Raw genomic sequence first — 26166 nt, forward strand, 5'->3', positions numbered from 1 at the left:
GCCTTCGATAGACTGGTCAGGGAAATTTGCTTACACTTTTATCTGATCCCACTGCTCTCAGTGGTGATCAACAAATGCAAGTGGTCACGGATGACACTCGTACTCGTAGCCCTCCAGCGGGTAAGACAAATTTGGTAGTCGGATCTGGTACACAACATACAGAAACTGCCAGTGTCATAAGACCTTCTCTCCATGCAAAGAGGCAAAGTTCTTCTCCCAGAACCAAACACACGTGAGTCTAACAGCATGGCTCCTGAAGACACAGAAATTGGTCAGCTGGCACTGCTAGAAAAAGCTATGGAAATCCTCAGGGAAGACCAACAACTAGGAAATGTTACACAGCCAAATGAGAAAAGATTCAAACAATGGTGCCAGGGATCTGGTCTGCTTCAAGAGAGGCCACGTGTAAACTACAGTTATCAGATACCTTACACACCTGTTAAGAGAAGGCCTAACTCATGCGTTGTTAAAAGTACATCTGGCAGCGATAGTAGCCTACACAAGGGGATGTTTAGGTAGCTTTTTCACCAATCCAGTAATCAAAAGCTTTCTGGAGGGAGCAAAAAGTATAGCACCACCAATAGGTGCGTCTAAACCCATGTGAAACCTTAGCGTGGTACTGACACAGTGGATGAGAGAAGGCCATCTTGAAAGTAATCACACTGAAAACCATGTTCCTAACTGCCATGATAACGCTAAGCGAGCTACAAACACCCACCATACAGGAACCGTACATGCAAATACACAAAGACGGGGTAGTCATGAAGACTCATCCATGCTTCCTTCCAAAGGTCATATCCCACTTTCACAAAAATCAAGCTATTCAGATACCAAGTTTTTTCCAAGAGCCAAACACTCAAGCAAAAGGAGCATTACACACAGTGGACTCCCGCAGGGCGATAATGTCTTACAAAGAAAAACTCAAAATCAATCAGGAAAGGAAAGCACCTATTTGTATAATTCACAGACTATAACAAAGGAGAGCCAGTTACAAAGAACACCTTCACAAGATGGATAACTCAGACAATTCAAATGTGTCACAATAGAGCTGGCAAGCTGCAAGAAACAAAACCAAGGGCACATTCGACAAAGAAGGGGGTGACAGTAGCCTTCCTAGCTAATGCTCCAATTAACAACATATGTATGGCAGCCACATGGTCATCATTGCACATATTCACAAAGCATTATTACCTTGATGTAAAGGAAAACGGAGAAGCACAAGTGGGACAGAGAGCACTGAAACAGCTGTTTACATGCTCAATCTCATCTCCAACTCAACCACCACTATGAAAAAACGCTACAAAATCAATGCACAGCATGTGAATCCCGAAAAGATTCCGGTTGCAAAACAAATTTAAATATACAAACATCCAAAAAAAAAAAAAAGAATCGTGACCTAGAGTGGGGACTTCCAGGTAGGGTGTCTGACGTCAGAGGAGGTTGGAACAAGCACCAAATGGTGGGGACCATTAACGTCAAACAACAACCGAAAAAAAGAGGAAAACAAGAAAGGACTACTATACACGGGGAGAGTTTTGGAGCAAACCACTAGATGGAGATGGTGGAATAATGCACAGCATGTAAATCCAGAAAATTCATGAAGCTGCAAAACTACTCCTACAGGTGAGTAACCATTTCGTTATTTTTCGATAAGTATTAGTTTATCATTTAAAAACAATTTTGTTGAGTTGTACCATTTATACATACGTGGTTTTGTCAAGACCCAAACAAGAGGTATCAGCACGACTGCATGCTAGCTATACCAATGGTATATTGTATGTCTCTATGGCTGTGCTATTGCACAATCTGTGTAGTTTTAACTCAACATTAATTGAACACTGCTGCTCGGTGTTCAAGAATTGGAGAGTTCACTGTAGGATTCCTCCCCTACTTGAAGTACATGCAAATATTTTTACGTGTGCAGGAAAATCACCAGTAAAAGATATTAAAATCTATGCAATTTATAGATTTCCCCAAATAGTTATGTTGCCAAATACTTAAACCCCGCAAATTGTTTAAAATCAAATAGGATTAAGTGCGATAGAAATGTGGAGTACCATATTAAACTGTGTTATTCATTAATTTCTACACCATAAAAATGTTTTTGATGAAGAAATGCTTTATCCTACACCCCAATGAAGCATTCCATCTCATTAGGATTATTATTCCATATTTTATTGGGAAGATTTGTGAAAACACAAAATAACTTTGTGCTTGTTGACTATCTTCCCATAGTCAATAGCAATCCTCTGGGAACACCCATGTTCCTACCTTTAACCATGAATTTCTACTGCAGAAAACCTGCTGTGCGTGTGTATTTTCTTTGACAGTAAATCTCAGCTGCTGGTATAAATGTCTGCAATTTGTGTTTCTTTTCGCACAGGAATTGTACATAGGGTGCAAAATTAGTTGTCAAACCCTCCCTAGGTCTCAAACTACGGAAGCAAGCCTGTTTTCAGAGCTGATCCTCATCAATCTAGCATGCACATACATATTTTGATCTCAACACAATTAATTTAGATTTCTTTGTTCTGAAAATTCCAACCTGGAAACAGTAGTAAGAAGTGCCATTCATGAAATTGTACTGCTAAAGCATTCAGTATGTTGTCCTTACCTACAGGTTAGGTTTTAAACTGGAAGTCGCCCAAAATGTGCTAGTTTCTTAGCGCCAGTGGGGAGAGAAAATACACAGTAGTCCAGTATTAGGAAGAGTACATTGGTTCACAGTACTTATTTATCTTTGAAGTGTTCTAAACCATGAACCAGGCCTACAAAGATATCTGTTTGTTGTAGAGGGGTACAAGAAGTCAGATGAGCTAGCATTCGATTTACTGATGAGATCACATAAACCAAATGATTTTTTCCCCTTACATTGAATAACCTTCTCTTCCAGTTAGTTGTTTGTAACCGTTCCATCTAGTGAGGTGGAAAAGGCAAAAATAATGCATTTTCGCGAGCAAGAGCTAAATTGAAGTAGTCTATCAAAGTTGGAGCAAAAGAGTTGTACTCTCCTTTATGAAGTGTAAATCAAGAAAGCAAAATTAAATATGGTCCTGTAAAATGGGGGTGAGAGGATTATAAGGCTGTATCCAGTGTAATGTATTTGATTTAAATCTACATCCTGTGGGTGGATTTTAGATCAGTAGGTGACAGACAAGACAGTTACGACAACATGAGGTGGGTAGGTCTAAGGCAGAGGTCTTCAAACTTTTGTCGGCTGAGCCCCCCATCTAAACCTTTTTACGCGTCGAGCCCCACCACCACCTGACAAAATAGTTCTGGAAGCTGGTACTCTGCATCATTAATGGCCATTCCCTCCTGCAGTGCCCAGGTCATTTAGGGCAAATCATATTAAATAAAGTAAGAGTGTTTAGTAAACTGACGTTTTTGTAGTGCTTGTGGTTATTATAAAGTTCAAATGAAAAGTCTCCAAGAATTAATTAGCACAAAAAATTACATTGGTGCTTTATTTTCCACATAAAACACAAATTTAGGATAGATTAGTAAAAACACTCCCAAACACAGGTGAGGGGTGTGCCTGTTGGTCGCCACAGAGACAGTCAGTGTGCGGAAGGATTCTTGCTTCTGCCATCCTTTGGTTGTGCTCCACTTCCAGTCTTGAGCAGTACCTGAAAACGGGAGTGCTCACAAAATTTGTAATATATTTTTTGTAGTTTTTTATAGCGAGTAATGACCCAAAAGTATTGGAGCACTTTACAGGAGCATCTTTTACATCACACAAGCACACATTCATTTTTTGTAAGCACAGGGAGATTAAGTGATTTGCCCAGAATCACAGGATGTTGAGCAGACACCAAGAATTGAACCTGGTTCCCCAGCTTCACAGTCAGCAGCTCTGGCTGCTGTGCCACATCCTTGACCCTAAACAAGCTATCAGAAAAAGGGGTTCCACCAAACATACTTTCTGACATAATTGAAAAATCCATGATTATGTGGAGTATGGCCAGGTGTTGCCATGCCAGTAGGAGGCCAGCCACAGTTTTTCAAGAAGGCCTAGGGGACATTCCATCATACACAATTGATATAAGTGATTCAAGAGGATCTGTACATCTTTATTCTGTAGCAGCATCAAGAGTCAAATTGTTAGCATAGTTGGCTTATGAAGAATATCTCCTTCCAAAGCTTCAGATATAGCCGCACAAGAAAGCATTTAAATATGGTCTACGAAAGAAGTGAGGACAGATGGTAGGCATACTTCATAATACTTGTTATACTAGGCTTGTGGACTCAGCTCTAGGGATTGGAACATGTTAAACAAGCACCAGACACTTTAATCAAGGTAAAATTCATTTTTCGTAAGTCACTGGTAAATTAAGTGATTTTGCCCAGGATCACATGATGTTGAGCTGATGCCAGGACTCGAACCCGGGTCCCCAGAACCAAAGTGAGCATCTATGGCATTAATGCCAAATCCAACGTTCCCACTAATAGTGGGACGAAGGGGAGAGGAGAGAGGCTTTACAAAAATAATACAAAAAGCTCTTCACTCTTACCTGCCAGAGAATGGAATCTTCAGGACGGAAACAACCATTGTAAATTCCTTGCAGTGAAATGCAGTAGCTGCGAGGGTACAAACCAGGATAACCTTGAGGGGGAAGGATTGAAGAGCGAGGCGAACATCAGCAACCAGATGTTAAATTCAGCAACCACGAGGCAAAAGGCAACAGTGAAAAAGGGCTGTTTCATCAGCAAATTGCAGTATTTTGTAGCTTTATATATCCAATGCACTCCCTGGCATCTCTCCTGATCTCCTGTACTTCTGGGGGCTAAGACTCCCAGCCAGGGCTGGCCCTAACACTGGTCGGGCACGGTGCAACAGTCTTTTTGTGCACCCCCTCTCCCATTTCCTCCTCCTCCATGAATTCCCTCACTACCATTCGCCAACAATGCACCTCATCTCTCTATAGCCCCTTTCTGACTAACATTTCACTTTTCTATAGGGTTACCCGTAGTTTACGAATACTCATTTCTTGTTCTCTACATGGTACACGTTCTTTGTAGCAGGCACTTTAGCCCTCTGCGCTGTGTGGGTGACTGGAGTGCCCATGTGAGTGCACGGTGAGCGATGCAACAGTGTGAGAGTAGGGTGAGAGGACTGAGTGAGGTGACCATTTGAATTTGGGTGCAGATGTAAGTGCAGAGTGGGACAAATGAATGTATGGTTTGTGATGGGCTTGTTTGAGTAAGATTGCAGAGTGAGAATAGAGGGGGACAGGTAAGTGAAGTGTCACATGAGCAGGGAGAGTAGTGTGCTCCTGTGACTGCAGGGTGAGGCGCAGGGTGAACAGCGCAAGAGCTTTGTGAGTGCAGAGTGATCACTATGAGTGCAGAGTGAGCGGTGTGCTCATGTGACCGCAGGGTAAGTGGAGGGAGAACGGTGTGAGTTCATGGCGAGTGGCATAAGGGCAGTGTGGTCACTGTGAGTGCAGGTTCAGTGGGTGGTGTGAGTGCATGGTGATCATTGTGAGTACATTGGGATCCCTGTGAGTGCAGGATGAGTGTGAAAGTGAAGGCGAGAATGAGGAGTGAGTTATCTGAATGCAGGGTGCATTTCCAGACACAGTTGAAGTTACTCACAATGTTATTGAGGGCTGGGATAGGGTTTCAGATACAAGTTAAACTATTGTTTCATGTCATTATTCAGGGTCCAAGGATTGAGGGTGGAGGAAATAAATATTGTGCTCATTCTGCATCAAACTTCCAGTCTTGCAATTAGGGTGCCAGCTCATTATATTGATATCCCAGACGGTACAAAAATAAGCAGTCCCCAAAGCCTATTTTCAGCACTTGTCTGTGCATAATTGGAACAGTAGAAATAGATAGAAAGCCTTTTTATTGTGTTCTAGGGCTGCCTGGATGATCCATGACTGATAACTAAAGGGAACAAAGATTGAAAAGTCACATTAAACTACTACTGCATGAAAGGTCTCCAGAAATGAATAAATTAAATATATACATCTTTATTGATGGTTACTTAAAACCATATTAACAGGTATAAAAACTTCACATGATTGCATGTATAAAATCATGGTGTTAAATTTGTCGCATACTTAAACGATCAACAGTACAGCTTTAAACAGCTGCACCTTAAACACCTTGATAACATTATAAAACAAGTACACAAAAGTAAAATATTCTGCAATCCATATGATCAGTGGTTACATATTTAACAGTCAAATGTGACGAAGTCCGCCCGTAATCATGTGTAAAAGAGTGGAACAGTTTTAAAAATCAAAGCGTGCAAATCATTTTTTTAGAAGCCAAACTGACATTTTATGAGGATCTACTCAGTGCTTGAACATTATGTGTTAAGAAAGAACTCCATTGCTGCTTTATAAGCATCAGTGTTATTCTCTATAAAATGCCTATGAAGTAAGTATTGGCATTCTGTCAACAAGACATACAATGTTTTCCAATGAAATGTTCTTATATTTACATAAACTACCGCCAGCAGTGCCCGATTGTTTAAATCTAAAAAGTAGAAAACTTAGTCACATATTATGTTCATGAAAGAAATTCCGTGGCTCTTTGAAATATCTTTGTTGTGTTAACACATTGTATGAGGGTACCAGTTAACAAGCATATCTAAATTTCTCAGTCTTCGAGGTCCTTAATAGAAGATGCTATATTCATTTTGGACCTTGACGAGAGACTTAAAAGCCTAATATGTAGTGTTCTGATCCATGCATAATTCTATTCCAGGTTCTCAGTGGCGGTGTTAAACCAATCAAATCATGGATTTTTACGATTGTACTTTTCCAGATAAATATTGTGTCACAAAACAGATTTGAAGAAGCCAGGGATTTGGTAAAAATATTTTAAATATCTGCCTTGTAGCCCAGTTCGTGTCTAGTCAAATCAAATTCAAATTCTAATTGGATTGCATGGGATATTGCGGTAAGTAAATAACTTTTCTTTACATATTACATTGTAAAATATGAATATCAGTTCCCATCTTGTACGGAAATGCCTCATGGTCATAAGCAAGTACCTTTAGGATCTTCACTATAGGTTATGCATCTACTTAAAGCATCCTGTGAAACAACTAAGAAAAAGCAAATTTTAGTGAGGAGCCTTTTTTTAATTAAAGCTATGTAATAGAAAGAGGGACTAGTATCCAGCATCCAAACCAAAGATAATTATATATTGGTGTCCTATCTCATAACAAGCCTCACAAACGCCGTGACTGAAAATTTGCTTTCCATATATCAGGGTTTTTGTTTTGATATTATTATCAAATTAATAGTTTGTCTTCTTTGAAATTGAACCAAAGCAAACTGTGATCTGCAAATGCTAAACTGTAATCAGTCTAACATAAACATTATCATTCAGTATGTACTTTGATTGATAGACCAGTGCAACCACATTGTAGTATGTTGGGGTGAAAACCTGTTTGAGAAAATGCCTTTAATCCCAAAGTGCCATCTCAGTCCTCTAAAGTTTGTATTAGGATTTGGGAATATAATTTAGCATCTACATCTAGAAGGGTGACTGGTTGATATTTATTAGGATCAGACCTGTCTCCTTTCCTGTGCAGTGGATTTAAAATATATTCTCTCTAAGAATTTGGCATTTGTGCATTCAGGAATGGTATGTTAAATAGTGGTGTGGATCAGGATCCCCAGTATTTCTGAGCTCCCTTAAAAACAGAACAAGGGTGTGCATGAGGACATGGCGTACTCAATGTGCTACATCTACTGAGTGATGCTGGCACTCTTTGTCTATTAAAATCTATAAGGTTAGCAATTTCGCTATCATGTGTTGATATATATGTATCCTCGCACTGTCTGCACTGTACATTTAAATGAGTAGAATATCCAATTGTATATAAACTAGAAATATAGGCCACTGAATTGACAGGGGATTTGCTGTTTCCTTGCACCCCAAACATTGTCCAAAATGCTCAGAATGGGAGCCAGAAAGAAGGCAGTAACACTTCTTTATAAAGCGCTACTAGACAGTTTAAAACAACCATAGTCACAATTGAGGTGAAAATGGGAGACAGATTTAGGAAAAGAATTCACAGATAATGACTTGGATTTAAAATTTAAATTCACGTTCAAAGTATCCAGAAATGCATGCCTAAAGCTAATTTAATTTAATTACCTCCACAGGACATATATTTTGCATCCCAGAAAATAGTGAAAATATTACAAACCCAAACTCTGCGTTTCAGTAGGAGGCAGGGTTTTACCACATAATGTGGGATTGGTTTGATATTGGAAAATAACTGAGATAGTAGCTGAAGTTACCGTAAGAGAGGACCTGCTGAAACCGGAAGTGTGTCTTGTTAGTCTAATGCCAAGACCCAGAAAGATCACTATGGGTAACAAATTCATAGACCTTGTGCTTACACTCACAAGACAAAGTATTTCCATGAGTTGGAAAATTACCACCCCACACCCTGTATTGAAAAATGGAAGCAACAGTATGGAGAGGCAGAGAGGAACTGTTAAGGTTGCTATATTGAGTCCTGGGACAAAGCGTTATCATGTTCCACAGTGCCATGAATAAAAGCACTGCACTGTCAGCAGACCCCAATATTTAATGGTACACCTCAGTAATAGGAACATCTGTCTAATTCCCTACACAACTTGACGTTCCCCCTTGATGTTGCTCACACTAGTGAAAGTGAAGCTGATGGCTCTCCAGGGGACAAATAGTTGCTTATTTGAAGAGGAATGATGGATAGCCCAGCTCAGCTCGCCAAGCCGTAAAACATTGAAATGGGGGAAAGCGGTCTACCCTAATATATATAAGGTTCCGTTTGAAGATTAATGTTTCTTGAGATAAAAGCGACGATCATGTAAAGAAGCATACAATAAATCTGAAAACAATATAGAAAATAGAAAGTTTTCGAAATTGATAATGGTTAAGATCATGGGAATGACACTGACAATGTGATAACCCGATGATAGCCATATAGAGCAAAATAATTAAAATGTGACATTCAGACAATAAAAACATGTAAACCAAACTTGCCTCCAATTGGTCTGAACTAGATCAAGACAATATACTCAGATTTTAAAGAGATTAATTCAGATATAATTGGCAACAAGTGCAGGATGTTAAATCAATTTAGTATGTCTTCAGTATCACTGGAAATATACTCTGGTTTTATGATTAATTATTTTACATTTCCTTTGGAACCGCCATATTTTTTAAACTAATAAAGGTTCTTTCATTCATTTGCATGATAAATTATAATCTTTGAGCAACCCATCTTTGTGTCTAAGGAGTTATCTAAAGAAGAGTCCTAGTGCTAGAAGATGATCATTTACAAAGCCAGGAGTCCAAGAGTCCGTAGCTGATGTCTCAGATGCCATACTCATTTCTGATAACGGATTATAACATGTTTCTTGCCCACTTACTTATCAAGTAGGATAAAATCAAAATCTACTCTGCCCACACTTACACCCTGGATTTTAATCAGTTATGTGTCCCAATAATATAAGGATGCATTACACATATCATTGATAAAATCAGAATGTCATATAGTTTGTTAGAAAAGCTTGAGTTTGTGTGGACTGGTCACGTACAACTGGTTTGCTTTTTAAAACCCTATTGATTACAGCCTTTGAACAGGAACACTTTCATCTGAACCTTGGACCTTTTTGAGCGAACAGCTAGCATCAGTATTACCTGACAAAGGGAAACACCTAGAATAACATATTTTTGATGGTTTTACTCTAAATGTTGTGCTCCCCAGAAAGGTGATAAACGTTGTCTTCATTATTTTCTACAAACTTACATGTATGTTCAAATCCCGTTGACCTCTCCCAATCAGCGGAAACGCTTTGAATGCAGGTTGAATCTGCTATTGCACCCTGGCTCTGATTAAATAAGGGAAATAATTTCATTGTATGTTGCTCGTTATTCTCGGCAATTCCATCGTCATAATAACATAAAGCAGGATGAGCTTGTGCCTCTGCCTCACATGCTAGCTTTACCGAGTAGTGTAAGTGTGCATTTGCAGAGATGAACAAGTTACTTACCTTCGGTAACGCTTTTTCTGGTGGATACAGTATCTGCCTGTGGATTCCTCACCTTTTGAATACCCCCTGCGCCAGCATTCTTCGGAAATTCTTTCCTAGCTCTCCCACGTCGCCGAGGACGTCATAATAGCACGGCTCCGCTAGCGACTCCGCATAACGTCATTGGAGCCATTAGAAGACCTCATCGGCGTGCTGACGTCAGTTCCGCCCATTTTTTCCGTGCCTTCAAGGCAAACGGGCAGACCGACCCATTTTCACACGTATACACAGTATACCAAATATATATACAAATGCAAAACCAATAAAAACATGGAAGAATAGGGCAACAGACCAAGCACTGTCCACTATTAAAGTATAAGCATTAAAAAGACATATTAAAAACATTCATGTCAAACAGTCAAAGCATTTTTTGGTAGACACAGGTGGACAACAGGGAGCCGGGTGGAACAGTGAGGAATCCACAGGCAGATACTGTATCCACCAGAAAAAGCGTTACCGAAGGTAAGTAACATGTTCTTCTGATGGATACATCTGCCTGTGGATATCTCACGTTTTGAATAGAATCCCAAAGCTGTACCTCTCCCGGAGGAGGGTGTCCACCTGACTAGACCAAAAAATCTTGCAGCACAGAGCGTGCAAAATGGCAGTCCCTCCTAACCTCCAAATCCAAGTAGTAATGCTTTGCAAAAGTATGGAGGGAGGCCCAAGTTGCTGCTTTACAAATATCAATAACAGGAGCACCTCTAGCCAAAGCAGAAGAAGAAGACTTAGCTCTGGTAGAATGAGCTCTGATACCTTCAGTCGGGCCCTTCTTGGCCAAGCAGATCTTGATGCACAAAATGATCCACCTCGAGAGAGTCCGCATGTGCACAACCATGCCTTTCATTCGCCCAACGTAGCCCACAAAGAGCTGATCATCCAGTCTCAGATCCTTTGTTCTCTCCAAATAAAAGCTGACAGCTCTTTAAGGATCCAAACAATAAAGTCTCTCCTCCTCCTTGGAAGGGGGAGGATACAAGGTAGATAAGGTAATGGACTGTCCCAAATGAAAAGGAGTAACCACCTTAGGAAGGAAAGCAGCCCATTTCCTAAGAACCAACTTATCTGCATGAATGGTCAAGAACAGAGGTTTAGAACTAAGCGCCTGAAGCTCACTTACCCTCCTGGCCGAGGTAATGGCAATCAAGAAAGCCATCTTAGGGGGGAGGAGCCAAGATGGCGACCGGGACGGCAGCGTAGATTCCCGGCTCCGTGAACCTCCGCATCCCGCACGGATATCCTGCACGAGATCCTCAGTCTGCGCTATGAGATCGTGTTTGTGAATGAGAGTGGCAACCGATCGTGTGACTCCGAGGTTTCTGGCTGCTGTACCGCCGGAGAAATCTGCAGTTGAACTTTGCGGCCCGTGCAGCCCCGGAGCCGGGACCTCGAGTGGACGCCTTGGCCGGGTGGCAGTTCAACAACAGCGGCCTGTGGTGACTGGGTGGAGTCGGTCCACCGGAGCGGTGCTACCCTCGGCCTGCATTTCGCCGTGGTCGCTCCCACTGCTGAGCGTAGCGGACCGAGGGCATGCCCGGGGGTGCAATTCTCAGATTCTTCGGTGCTTGCCCCTGCCTTTGACGGTGAGCTGCCCGGACGCCGCCCCTGGCTCGCCCTGATCCTTGCGGGCTGCTCCCGGATTTTCGCGGGAGCTGGTCCGTGGTGGGGACGACTGTTGCCCGTGTCCACGCAACGGCTGAATTTGTGCCTGCCCCCGGACCCCTGTCTCCAGCGACGTGGACCTCGAGGCGCTTGCCCCTGGGTCCCGGCCCCAATACGAGTCGGGCCTTCCCGGCGGCCATCTTGTTGCGATGCAGCCTACCATCCTGTCCACTGGGTCGCAGCAGGATTGGGAGTGTGTGACTTTTGGGAGTGTGGCGGAGCGATCGCAGAGAGCTGTGCTGGGGTACGGCGACCTCCTAGAGGCCCTTGGTGCCCTTCATTTCTCCTTGGCTCGTGGCGTCGGGGTCTTGGGGAGTAAGCTCGATGGTGTGGCATCAGCGTTGGGACAGTGGCGGCATGCTGGTCCGCAGGTACACAGGGACTTCCCACACTGCACACGGGAGGATAATGTCGCGGCCACCCCTGCGATTAGTGCACAGCCGGACACTCCGGACAGTATGCTATCGTGTGATCGGCTAACTGAGGGTTTGATCTGTTCCGGAGGTATTGGACCTGAGTGGAAGGTGGTGGCCTCGTCCCGTGCACGGCCTCCGGCGACCCAGGGACAATTCCAGCAACATTTGTCTACTTTGGCTGATTCAGCCTTCCTGGACCTTGTGTGCAGTGCAGATCCTGGGGCAGCACTGGGAAAGACGTCCCTCCATGATGCGGACTGTGTTGGTACTCAGAGACTTCCACCCCACCTGTGTGCGTCGCTTCCCGGTTGTTTTTGGACACTCCTTTACCTTGGAACATCGGACATGGTGCTGGGTCGAGGGGTAGACATGGGCAGAATTGCAAAGAGTGGTCAAGGATGAGGCTGATCCTTCGGGGGTGGTCATCTAGTAGACGGGCGGACTCGTGGTTGCGTACTCTCAGGACATAGCTATTAGCATATTTGGTGCATAATGCTCCCCAGCCCCTTTTTTTGATATGGTCGATTTGGTGCTGCTTATTGTTTGCTGTGGGGAAACCTCACCGTGCGGGAGGGAGAAGCCGGGGGTATGTTTTGTGGGCCCTCCTCCAGTTTATTATACTTTCTCCACCCCCCCGTCTGGTGGGGTTCTTTCTTACTCCTTTTTCCCTGTTTCTTCTATATTTCGGGTCTAGTTCCAGGGCGACAGGCACACTGCTGGGGGGGGGGGCCATACTCATTTGCAGAGGTGCAGGGTGGGGGGTTGGGGGAGGGGACTCTTTAGTCTTTATCTCTTTTTCCATGGCCTCCTTTTTCTTCTCCGCTTCTTCTTGTTTTTTCTTTTCTGGGATCAGCGCGGTACACCTCCTTTGTTGTGAATCGTCGCCTCTTCATGTGTGCCACAGTTTCCGGGGTGTTCTCTGGGCGTTAGGTACGGGGGCCTGCAGGCGCAACTGTTTTTGATATTCTTCCCCATCCGGAATTCCCTGTGTCTGCGCCATTGATCCAATAGATTGCTGTTTATTGCTTACGTCTATTATTCTGCCTGCCCCTTGTCGCTGTTGGGAAATTGTTTGGCACCTGATCCTACTGTCTTGTTCCATTATAAAATGAAAAACCCTTTTTCTCCTGGTGTCCTACCTGCGCGGCTCACTGGCCGGACTATATTAGCATGAAGATTCTGCTCTCCGAGGTGCCGCCTGTGTTTACATTTGATCTTATTGTTCTGATTGCTTAGCGGCCGGCCCCGGGGGGTTGTAGGCCCATACTTGTTAATGATTGAAATGTCAATAAAGGTTTTTCAACAAAAAAAAAAAAAAAAAAAAAGAAAGCCATCTTAAAAGAGAGAAGCCTCAAAGGAAGAGGCTCAAATGGAGAATCCATTAGAAAAGTAAGAACAAGATTCAAATCCCACTGAGGCATAATGAAAGGAGTGGGAGAAAACTTATTTGTAAGGCCCTTAATGAACCTCATAACAAGCGGAGATTTGAATAAAGATGGCTGATCTGGCACACAAATAAAAGCCGACAAATAACCTTTAACTGTAGCCACAGCACACCCCTGCTGGGCCAAGGAAAGAGAGAAACTCAGTACGTCAGACAAATGAGCCTTTAAAGGATCAGTGGTCCTCTCTCCACACCACTTTACAAATTTGGACCACCTGGAGGAATACACAGAGTGGGTGGAGTGCCTCCTGGATGATAAAGTGACATCCACCACATCCGGCGGGCGAGATAAGGAACTTGGGTTGCCCCGTTCAATCTCCAGGCATGAAGGTGCAGGCTCTGGAGGTGGGGGTGTAGAACCTGCCCCTGCGATTGTGAGAGGAGGTCTGCCCTGAAAGTGAGACGGAGCGGTGGGTGCGATGAGAGGTGAAGAAGATCTGTGTACCACACCCTTCTTGGCCAATCCAGACAGATCAATATGACTTGGACCCGATCTTGGCAAATCTTCCTCAGAACCCGAGGAATCATTGGTATGGGAGAAAACACGTAAAGGAGTTGCAAGCTCCAATCCAGTTGAAACGCGTCCCCCAGCGCTCCCTGCATTGGATATTGGAGACTGCAGAACAACGGACAGTGCGCATTCTCGTGAGTGGCAAACAGGTCCAACCGAGGGAATCCCCACATCTCGAAGATGTGATGGACCACCTCCTGATGAAGCCGACACTTGTGATCGGCCGAGTAATGCCGACTGAGCCTGTCTGCACCAACATTCAGCTAGATGATTTGCAAACACACAAATCTTATGTCCCTGAGCCCTGGACCAGAGTCGCAGAGCCTCTCGACAGAGGCGATACGGCCCTACACCCCCCTGCTTGTTGATGTACCACATTGCGGTAGTGTTGTCCGTCAGGACCTGAACTGACTGACCGCAAAGGGAAGGAAGGAAAGCCTTTAGTGCCAAACGTATCACTCGCAATTCCAGAAGGTTGATGTGAAGCAACCTTTACTCTGGAGACCTAAGACCTTTGACCTCCAGATCCCCCAGATGAGCCCCCCACCCTAAAGTGGAGGCATCAGTGATCACTGTGGCCACCGGCAGAGGAGGTTGAAAGGGCTTTCCCTGAGACAGATTTCCCTGCACACCCCTCCAAGTCAGCTCCGCTGCAGCGTCTCTGGAGATTCTGACCTTCGCCCCGAGATCGCCATTGTGTTGATACCACTGCCTGCGGAGGCACCACTGGAGTGCCCTCATGTGCCAGCATGCATGACCGACCAACAGTATGCAGGAAGCGAACAGACCGAGCAGGCGTACAACCTTCAGGACTGGAACAACTGCTCCATTGTGAAACAGAGGGATCATCTCCTGAATGTCGAGAATCTTCTGCGGAGGCGGGAATGCTCAACACACAGTAGTGTCCAGAATTGCCCCTATGAACAGGCTGAGCTGAGAAGTCACCAGGTGAGATTTGGGTACATTTATTGAGAAACCCAAGTTGAACAACAGTTGCGTTGTTGCATGCAAATGGCGCAAAACCAACTCCGAAGACTCTGCTTTCAACAGTCAGTCGTCCAGGTAGGGGAAAACAAGAGCCCCTCACCTTCTGAGATGTGCTGCCACCATCGCCATCACCTTCGTAAAGACTCGAGGTGCGGAAGTCAGACCGAACAAAAGGACCGCAAACTGGTAGTGCTGCGATACTACCATGAACTGGAGGTACTTCCGATGCGACTTCAGGATGGGAAGATGAAAATACGCATCTTGCAGATCGATGGGCACCATCCAGTCTTCTTGTTGCAGCGCCATAAAAACCTGAGCCAAGGTCAACATTTTGAACTTTTCCTGTCTGAGGTAAAGATTCAAAATCCTGAGATCCAGGATCGGTCTCAACCGACCATCATTTATGGGGATCAGGAAATACCGGGAGTAGCACCCCTGACCCCTTTCCTGCTCTGGAACCACCTCTATTGCACCTTTCTGTAGCAAGGCAAGAACCTCCTGCTGCAAAAGCAGCAAATGGCCCTCTGAACACCAACCCTGGCGAGGAGGGTAAGGAGGAGGAAACTCTAAACAAGCATTGGCATAGCCAATAGGTCTCACCTTTGGGACCTTATAAATGTTTAGCCATGCAGCACTTGATGTTGTTGCACCAAGGATATTGTGCTGGATAACTAAACACTTATAAGGTCCCAAAGGTGAGACCTATTGGCTACGCCAATGCTTGTTTGTTTTTGGAGGAGGGGGTTGTGGGCAGGGTGGGGGCAAAAGTGCCACTTAGGTACTAATCGGCACGAGGCCCCCCCCCTCCACACACTTGAGATTTTTGTGCACGTTGGCAGGTATGCTACTGACCTGCTAAAAGTTTTTATTTTTTGGATAAACAGAATGTGCACTGCATTACAAGTCCTAGATTACTGGGCACCGGAGTTAAAGGTTTTTGAAAGCGATTGGATTTTACTAACTTATAAAGGTAAGAATCCATCAGCCCAGAAGTCATCACTTTATCTTGTGACTGACTAACTGCTTTGGTGCATCTTTGAAAACATCAGCTTTCTGGAATTGGCAACTCCCCCCCACCCCCCCCCCCCCCCACACGTAGCCTGGCGAACATGCCTGTAAACCAAGAGTGAACTGTCAGGCAGTTTAGTAATGGCGGGGCCCCGATAAGAGATGGGCTTGCGAAAATGGCCATTCACTAATGTATGCCGAACTTCGGTTACTTCAGATCCCCAGGTGGGGCGCGGCACTCTCCAGTAAATAGAGCCATTGTCTAGCCGCAGCTCTTGCTTCTTGACCAGAGGAATTTAAAGGGCCCCCCTTTGCTCAAGTTCAGCTTCCTCCTCGGCTGCTAGGACGCGAGTGCATAATGATGCATATTCCAAGTATCGAAAATTAAAACCTGATAATAAAAAGCATTTTAAAATAGCATCGGCAAAGTCAGTGGCAAGCCTGCAATGATTAATTTTTATTTCTTTGCAAACGTGTAATAGGCATTAACATTTTAAAACTTGAATGCTGAAAATCAAGTAGCACAGAAACAGAAGAGATAAGGTTAAAATGTTTGGAGACCTGGCAAAGTTTGGTGAACAACAGTGAATAGCAATTAAGTTATTCTTGCTAAAGCACACCCAAAAAAAAGTACTCGTGCTGCAACCAGTATAAAAGGCAACAAAGTCAGATTCTTTAGGTTTTGTCATAGAGATCATGGCGATGGCCCCCACAGAGCCATCCATTATTACCTTTTGAGGTCACTAGTGGCCCACACACCCATCTGGGCACTGCCCTGTTGTAGCAATCAGTGGCACCCAGGCGAGCATGCATCACTGCCACAATTCACTTGAACCATACACCCCATATGGGCAAGTAGAAGCCGCTGCTGAGACTTAACCTATAGAGGGCACCACAGTGGCCAGTCCCGGAGAACCCCAGTCCGAACGAGGGACGTTTGGGTTGGGAAAACAGATGAAGATGCGTATAGCTGACATCTATTTACAGCGTAGACCTATGAAGTCACCCCACTGTTTAGAAGGAAACTAGGTTACTACTAATACTGTAAGTAGACTAAGTTGGATAGCACGGAACAAGGCACTCTGTTAACCCTTTCATCATTCTTTGCATGAATCCACCCGACCCAACATAGAGCTGCGTCCTCCATTGACTCGGTAACAATGAAGCAGGTAAACATGGAATAGTTTTCGAATAGGAATAAATATTTCTTCTTTTAAAGTAAATGCTTTTGCCTTTGATCAATTACATTATACAGTACTTTCTACAGACCCGGTTTTTTTTTTTTTGGCATTGTTCAGTCTGTTTCCTGTCCGAACTTCGGGAGTGTATGAGAGAACACATTTTTTAATGCTTGTTCACAACGCTGCAAGACCGCACTTACAAACGCCATGTAAATATTTTATTATTATTATTATGAAAAAACAACCCAAGTGGTCCCTCATTGGAAGGCATGGCAGACACCCTGGCAGGAGTGATGTCCTGGTGGGCGTTGAGAACCCTCTGCACGCCTTGAGCCCCGTCCGAGAAAACTGCTCCTGACAATGAAGGAGGGATGGACTGGTCATGAAAGCGCAGTCAGGGGCGGCCGGGAGCGGATCGGCATAGGTGGGCCTGTCCGTTATCTGCCGTCAAGTCAGTCTTTCAGGACCTCTCTTCCACAGGAACTTTTTCTAAAACTCTGACATGCAGCATTCTGTATTTGATCTGTCTGCCGCTATGAGCTCGAGGCAAGGTGGAGGGTGGGGAGGGGTGTGTGAGAATATTGTATTCCAGACAACCCAGATCATGGTAAAGGCGGCTTGTCCAAAGTACCCGTATTCATGCCGCAGAAGTTTGACACTCCTCTATAAACACTAAACAGTGGATTGTGCTTTACGAGAGCGCGCCCTACCTCCCCTAAAAATGAGTGGTGCGCGTGCGCTGGAGAGTAAGCAGCCCATTTGTTTTCAATCATCGCGCCCGCGTCTGGGCAGGATAATTGAAAACAGATGTGGCACGTGCACATGACCGCAAGCCTTAGGCCGTGGGCGGTTACATTGGCTGGGAAAGGCGGGACATGTGCCCGCCTTACCCACTTGCATGCTGTCTTTTAAGGAAGACACACGCAAAGGCCAATGGAATGTCAGGACTTCGAGCACGAGCTTGCTCTCTCGTGCGCGAAGTGCTGGTGAGCTCCAAGAGGTCGTTTTCCTAAAGCAGCGCATGCGCGCTGCTATAGGCTCGACCTAAAAAGGGAGAGTGTACCCATTCTCCACAAGATTTAAAACCCAACGGTCTAAAGTAATCGATTTCCAATCTTGTAGAAAGTGGGACACCCAACCCCCATCAGGACCAACATGCTCTAAGATGGGAGATCTATTGTTGCTTTCCTGAGGCACCAACGGTGGGGGGGGGGAGAAGAGGAGGAGGAGGAGGAGGACTGCTGCCGAGCGGCTCCACTAAGACGGCCCCTATTTTTACCCCTGTACGATTTGTACAAAGGGATCTGCTGCTGGCTCTGCTGAGGTTGTTGGCGGCCACGAAAGGAAGCTGCCCTACTGCTTGTAGCCGTATCCTATAGACTGCGTTTGAAGGCCCAGAGATCTTACAGTCACTCTACTATCCTTAAAGCGTTGCAAGGCAGAATCTGCCTTAGTGCCAAACAGTCTCGTACCATCAAAGGGCAAATCCAACAGGGTTGTCTGAACATCAGGAGAAAATCCAGATGACCTAAGCCAATCTTGTCTTCTTTTTGCCACAGAAGACCCCATTACACGTGCCACCGAGTCAGCCGTGTCCAAACCTGAGTGTATAACTTGACGAGACGCGGCCTGAGAGTCAGAAAGTGCCTCCAGGAAATTAACCCGATCATCCTCAGGCAGCTTTGGGGCTAGCTGTGTGACAGAGTCCATAAGAGCATGGGTATATCTCCCAAGTAAACAGGTAGCATTAGTGGATTTTAATACCATACTTGCAGATAAAAATACTTTCTTAGTCTGCTCCATTTTTTTAGAATTCCTATCCCCCGGGATGCTAGCTAAGGAACCAGATGATTGTTTTGAACAAGAAGCTTGGACCACCAAGCTTTCAGGTGATGGATGAGATGAAAGAAACGCCGGATCCCCAGGAGCTGGCTTGTACCTTCTCACAATAGACCGGGAAACGGCTGATGCAGTCAAGAGTCTTTGCTAGACTTCCACAATAGGTTCTGTCAAGGACTCATTGAAGGGCAGAAGAGGCTCAGAAACTGAATAAGATGTATTAAGAACCTCAGTTAGAAAGTTAAATTTATCTCAGCTGAAGGTAACTGTAGGTTAAGTAACTCAGCTGCTTTCCTCACAACAACATGATAAGGAGCAACATCCTGTGATATCCCAGCCTTTGGAGATGAGTTCATACTCAGGGAAAGTATACAACCCACTGGCCTCCTGTAGACCTTCAAATTGGTCAACAGTCGACAATTTCTCCCTCCTCCTGTTCCTGTCTATATTCCTCCTCTTCAAGCAGCCTCTGCGCATCCCTCCTAGAGCGCTGCTTCAGGATCGGCATCGGCGGTGCCAGACACGGTGCCGCTGACGTCGGCATCGGCGTCGATGGAGGACCTTCAGAATCAATCCTCGGCGTCGATCAAATCCGAAACAGCGCCAACTAGACAGCCGAAGAAGTCTGAGGAACCGGAGTGGAAGACCTTGGCACCGGAAAATGCCAAGCCGGAGTCATCGGCATGAATGGCACAAAGGGCGTCTGGGCATACTGATGAGGTACATCCAAATTAAAGGTCAATGGTCCCACGGGGCCCGAAGGCGCACCAGTTGGATTGGAGGCCCTGGCAAACATGCCAAACATCGCATTTAAAAAATGCGTAGGATCCGTTCCAGGACCAGGATATGGATCCGTTCCTGGGTCCAGGGAAGGCAAGGCTTGGCAGTTCGGGCTGGACTGTTCCCATGAGGCACAGGGTCAGACTGATTTGCATATGGCCATGTCTGAACTGGGGTGGCAGAGTGGGCTAAAGAACGGTGATGGATCAAACCCAGATCTGTTGACTGGGTGTGAGTGTTGGATTGATTCTGATGCTCCGTCCATCACCACCCCCTTTTGTACCGCTATGGATCCGTACCTTCCTGAACAGGTATCACCTGAGGCTTAACTGGAATTTGCGGAGCCGGTGCCCGCACAGGTGAAGCCACATGAACAGGATTAGACGGAGAATTCCTGGGCGACGGACATCCTTTAGGCGTTGAAGAGCCCCACGACGCCGGCGACCTCGGAGCCGGAGAATGAATCAGTGTCGCCCGTGGAGAAGGAGATGGAGACACAAAGTCTTTCCTCCGTAGCCGCTGAGCCGGAGAAGGCGACCTTGATGCCTTGTTCTTCGATGAACGGCGCTGAGAACCATGCCTCTTCTTCAACTTCTTGTGTTTTCTTGACTTTGAAGTGTGAGAAGACGACAACTTTGCACGTTTTCGCCCCCTCTTCTCCTTTTTTGCTTTAGCCATGAAGAATTTAGCTTCACGTTCTTTAAGAGCTTTCGGATTCATCTTCCTGCAGCTTCGACACCCTTCGACGTCATGGTCGGAAGACAAACACCAAAGGTAATCATCGTGGGGATCAGTTATCGACATGTGACCGCCACACTCCCTGCAGGGCTTAAATCTGGACTTCTTAGAAGTAGCCATAACTGAAAACTTTGAGGAAACAAAGTAATCACCAAGAAAATGGAGAGTTCCTAGAAAAACCTTTATGCGTCGACGGCGCAGAAAAAAGGGAACTGACGTCAGGACGCCAACGAGGTCTTCTTATGGCTCTGATGGTCATACGGAGTTGCGAGCTGAGCCATGCTATTATGACATCCTCGTCGACGTGGGAGAGCTAGGAAAGAATTTCCGTGGAAATGCTGGCGTGGGGGTATTCAAAAGATGAGGAATGCACAGACAGATGTATCCATCAGAAGGTAGTGTGCAGAGCTGGAGTAGGACAAAATGAAGGATGCCTCAACCTCTGCAGGGTGATATCAATAGTAGTTGAAGGGATGGGATGGAGAGAGGATAGATTATCATGATCCTGTCTGTGGTTGTCCAGTGAGTCAAGGACTGATCGTGATGGAGAGTCAGTGAGACATACGCTGCTGGAAGACGGGGTAGGCAAAGGAAGTCGCGTCCCTCCTAAAGGCATATGGCTCTGGTGGAGAAGTGGAGGGTGGTAAAATATACCTAGCAAACATCCTCAGTTGCATTTCACTTCAACTATTTGTGTGTACTCAACAGTGGCAAGGAATGCAATACTTGGTCTTTTAGACTCTCAAATATTTTTTTTTAAGAAAATGATTTTTCAGAGGGATACTATTGGAGGCACCAGCCTTGTTTGGAGAGAATTCCAAAGCTATACCTTTGGGAGGAAGCCTGAGAAGTAATGTTGTAGACTCCTGAATGGGGGGATTTTCAGGGGCGGCTCCAGTTAAATTTGAAGGGTATATGATTCTCGAGATGCGCAGACTTCGATAATAATTATGAAAAGAAAATAATTGAACCCTAGCTAAGCACACAAAGCACTACACTGTCAGACTCCTCTGCACAACCTCGTTGGTATACATTTAGATGTAAAGCCTTGGATCCTTAAATACACATGACTTTGCATTATCAAATTTAATTTAGATTGAAGCCAGAAGAAAATCACCCCATCTATTTAGTTTGCCCAGTCCTAACGGGCTATAACACGCTGGCTAATAGGTCTGCAGGTCTACCTTTACTCTTTTGACAGTATAATTCCGTCTGTCAGTTTGTCTAAGTGGGAGATCCTGACTGGCAGTGCACTCGGAATGCCACGTTTGGACCTAGCAATATGCCAAAGTTTCTGTGTTGTCGGAAGTCTAGTGAAACAGGCTTTTCAGACATTATATGGAAGCACAAACAGCTTGGACTTCTCGCCCTTTTCAACTTACTGTTTGTTTGAAATGTCCCTTCAGCAGCCCATCCTTTTGTCAGCCTAGGGCATAAAATATGAATTGTTAAAAAATTCTGTGATTTCGTGATTCGACCTGTTGAAAACAGCGCACTCGATACATCATCTTCCTTGGATTGTGTTGCTGTAAAACACTTTGTATAACTTAACATCTTCCACTACTTTTCATACAGCTGAAGGCAGAGATTGCAAAGGAGGTGGCGAATGCAAGAAGAAAACAGCATCTTTCTTCCCTACAACACTATTGTGCGCTCAACGCTCTGCAGTACAGGAAGAGAATAGCAATGATGGAACCGATGCTGGGTTACACCCAAGGGCAGGTATGTGCACCCCTTGCTGACAGACAGAGCAGTGCAACATCGCCCAGACATATCTTAAACTTATACCCCAGTTTCTGCATGCATTTTACAGTGTTCAATGTTTCTGATTAAAATGTACTCATTTCTAGCTACGAAGAAATATATTTGAAGATTAAGAGTAATGTTTACATATACTCTCTGCTTTCTAACACCAGTGTTTGTGAATAATCACCCTTACTTTTCCCAACCTTTTCCTGCACATATAAATGTCCAGTATTTGTAAAGCGCAAACAATTAACCGAATGTGTCAAGGCGCCGGGGGCAGTCGGGAAGATTAAGTGAGCTATTGCCCAGAGCCACATGGTGCTGGGCTGATCTGCCGCCGGCACCGGGGATCGAACCGTGAGCCCCTGGGTTCCAGAGTCAGTTGCCCTGGCCGCTGCCCCACACCTCTTCCACATAAATAATCGATTAATGCTCCTTATGGCAGCTTTTGGGTGATCACTCAAGACTTCACTCCATGAGAGGCACCCAAAGACTTAACTGAAGGAGGCACACCACTAGGCCCAAAGTGATCTCTTTGCATGAATTTATGAGGACCCATTACTTTTTTACAGCTTGTAAGTCACCTTATCGGCCTGCACAGACTCCTCTAACTGTTTGTACTAATTTTTAGAAGTATTTTTCCTGACTCTTATGCCCAGTTGGCTCATTCACTGTGAGACTACATCTGTCACTGTGTGGGCGTATCTGGCATCTGTGCCTGCAGTAGTATAATGAGGTCCAATGTCCATGCAAGATCCGTTTCTGTACACAAACCATCCACCCAATCAGTGGCGTAGCCTGCTGCCTTCAACTACAAGGTCCCACAACATTTTCACTTCTGCCTTCAATGGTTGAAAGTGCACCACAATCACAAACTGATGTTCACACATGAAAGGCACCAAAATTAACACACTGGATTATTTCTGCCACTACATTCAAAGCCCCTCTCATTTAACCTTCCTTCTTGCTAATCATAAAATGAGAGACCATTTCACAAATCTATTCCTCACTTAGAAGTATAGGACTGAAGTATGCTATTAGGCTTCTCTACATGCCCCAACCTATTTCCGATGTTAACTAGTGAAACAGAGGCATGCACCAATCCCACCTTATCCGTATGTAAATACTAGCTTCTCAAACCCAGTACCCAACTCTACCTGCGGAGATCTCTGTACCCGCAAACGGTTTACATCTAACGGGAATCCCATTCCAAATTTCTAGCAGGTTTAAAGCAGGTAGATGGGTCACAAATGTATGTTTAAGATTGAATTTATCTTTGAGACTAGGGCCTACAATTTGTCGCATAGGAGTCCAGCACAAATTGAACAGAGCCTGGAGTTGGCCTAAGTCGTAACTCCCTAATTTAGGCATTAGAGATCCAACTCAAAGAATTTCAACCATAACTCTTCCATACTAAACAGAGAGACACACTAGCTCTAATCCAGATGTGCATTCTCCCTCTAAAAGGGTCCACATGCTAAACATTGATGTTGCTCAAAGCCTACATAATGCCCTACTATTACCCATTCACATACGTAACCAGTCCAGCGCGTTGTGTACAAGACCACACCCCGGTGTACAAGTCACTATTGAAGTCTGTCATGTTGCAGCAGGTTCTGCAGTCTCTCGTACCTTAAGGACAACATAGATTAAAGCCAAGTGAGTCTGCCTGGTGATGCATCATGAGTTTTCACTCATGAAGGTATTTTACTTACCTAACCTTGACTACAACTAATCTTCATTCAAGTTTTAGGAGTTGTGAAACCCTATTTTAAAGCATTTTATACATTGTTTGAGTTGGATGCTCCGTGCGATTCTTCTCAGCATTTAATGATGCAGATCTCTGATTTCAAACATGGTGCGTCATACGAGGGTCTTGTTGTGGCATATGATCTACAGGTGCATTTATCTGTTTGCTTGTGTTTACCTTTAGTTCTCTGGATAACTACTTGCCCTTTAAATAGGATCCACAATACGAGAGCACTTTTCAACTAACCGTTACCAGAGCAGTTGTCTTCCACTCATATAGCAGAAAGAGTGTCATGGTCTGCAAGAGTCCACATTATTTTCAATGGGGGAGAACTTGTACTGATTTACTCATAACAAACTTGTTTGAACGCAGCTTTGTTCTGAGATTTGTGGTATATGGGAGAGCAATGGCACCACCTACCATGTGTCCTCCCGTTGTGCATATGGAGAGTAACAGTCTAAAACAGAAAAACACCCATTCACATTTTTACAATTTACTTTTAAGTATCCTGTGTGGACACAACAAAGAATAAGCAACGTTTGATCTGGATTAGCTGGCTCAGTTGTAGCAGGAGCACACTGAAGGAGCAGGCACCATTAGGATGGTGATGGACCATTGATTCTCCACAGAACTTCCCAGTACTAGAAGTTCCAAACCTACTACCACAAGTAGGATTGGATTTGACCAAGACAGCCTCCATGGGATCTTTCTGTAATTTTATATAGTGACGGTGATAGCCTTCGGATATATTTATTAACCAAAATGCTTAAAATGAGTCTAAAAATGCCCTCTTCAAATATCCTTTCTTCTTCCAATTCGCTCGGACGAAACAAGCTTTTTTTTTGTTGCACCTGAAAAATACCGATAGAAAATGCTTGGCCAGCTTGAGCATAAACAGGAGTATGAATATCCAACTTATAGCACGTCAGGTTGGTGAAAGTAGCCCATTGATGGTAGTAGGAACTCAACTCAGGGGAACTATAGAGCGGGTAAAGAAGGCTATTCCTGCAACTATTGTGGTATATATGTTGCAAGAGAAGATTACAGTGGTGGCCTCTTTCGAATATTCCACTGCCCTGGCTATCAGGAGAGTTGATACCTGATCTAATCTCTTCACATTGTTTAAGCATTGTTGTCTAGACCTACTATTTGGGGTGAAACCCAAGTGGGATATATTGGGTAACAGCACCGCCATGTCTTTCCAGCGTGCCTAGGCTTCACTGGTATCGTTGGTTAATACTTGCAATTTGATGTATCTGATGTTATGATTCTGTGACGAAAACCAAGTTGTGGAGGAGGGTAAGCAACCTAATTAGTTACGTGTTTTCACCATAATTCTGTCCATGGACCCGCCCACTCATTCCAGTATCTAGGCGGACATTGTTAAATTATATCGTTTGATAAGCCAGAATGGTGATGTTATTGCCAGGACAAGTGATCCCAGGGCACGTTTAGTACAGATTGTGCATAGTTGCCTTCTGCCTCGTTTGTTGTTCTTTGTATCCTTTTATGTATCTATTTTTTCTAATTGATCGTATTATAATTGTCAAGTTACAACACGTTTTCTTATAAGGCCTAAGCAGCAGTTTGTTTGCCCAGCATATTTAATAACTTGAAATAATATTTCAAGCCATCATGCATACTGCACTCCCAATACACTTGTAACATCATATACCCTTGAATTCCAAGAAATTATTTCACTATCCGAGAACACACGATTCTGTTAATTTGCCATTCGCATCTGCGTAGTTTACTTTCTTAACTGATATGCTTCAGCTCATAGCAATTGGTAATAAACTGCCGGTGTGAGCATGTGGCTTCAGATTAATCAACGTTGCCCATCAGCCAATTTGTGAAATAAAGATTCATCAACCCCTTTAACAATGTGTTTACTTTTTTGCAGATCCAGTTTTTCAAGAAGGGAGCGGAAATCTTTTCTAAAAGGATGGATAGTGTTTTACCATCTGTATCAAACATGATTCAAAGGTAAAATAAAAGTAGAAGTCAACCTTTCGAAGTAGTTCATGTTGTTAACTACTGTCTAATGTG

At 44.4% G+C, this 26166-nt stretch overlaps 1 protein-coding gene across 3 annotated transcripts in view; it reads left to right on the forward strand.

The window, feature by feature from the left end:
* APPL2 (adaptor protein, phosphotyrosine interacting with PH domain and leucine zipper 2) overlaps nucleotides 1–26166 on the forward strand; it is a 668813-nt gene that overhangs the window by 442034 nt on the left and 200613 nt on the right. For all 3 annotated transcript variants that reach the window (XM_085653220.1, XM_085653222.1, XM_085653221.1), the window contains exons 8-9: nucleotides 22197–22343; nucleotides 26021–26103. In XM_085653220.1, coding sequence (XP_085509346.1) covers nucleotides 22197–22343; nucleotides 26021–26103 — 230 coding nt within the window. The remainder of the gene's footprint in view (nucleotides 1–22196; nucleotides 22344–26020; nucleotides 26104–26166) is intronic.

This window comes from Triturus cristatus, chromosome 4_1 (assembly GCF_964204655.1).
Source record: "Triturus cristatus chromosome 4_1, aTriCri1.1, whole genome shotgun sequence".
NCBI classification, from domain to species: Eukaryota; Metazoa; Chordata; class Amphibia; order Caudata; family Salamandridae; genus Triturus; species Triturus cristatus.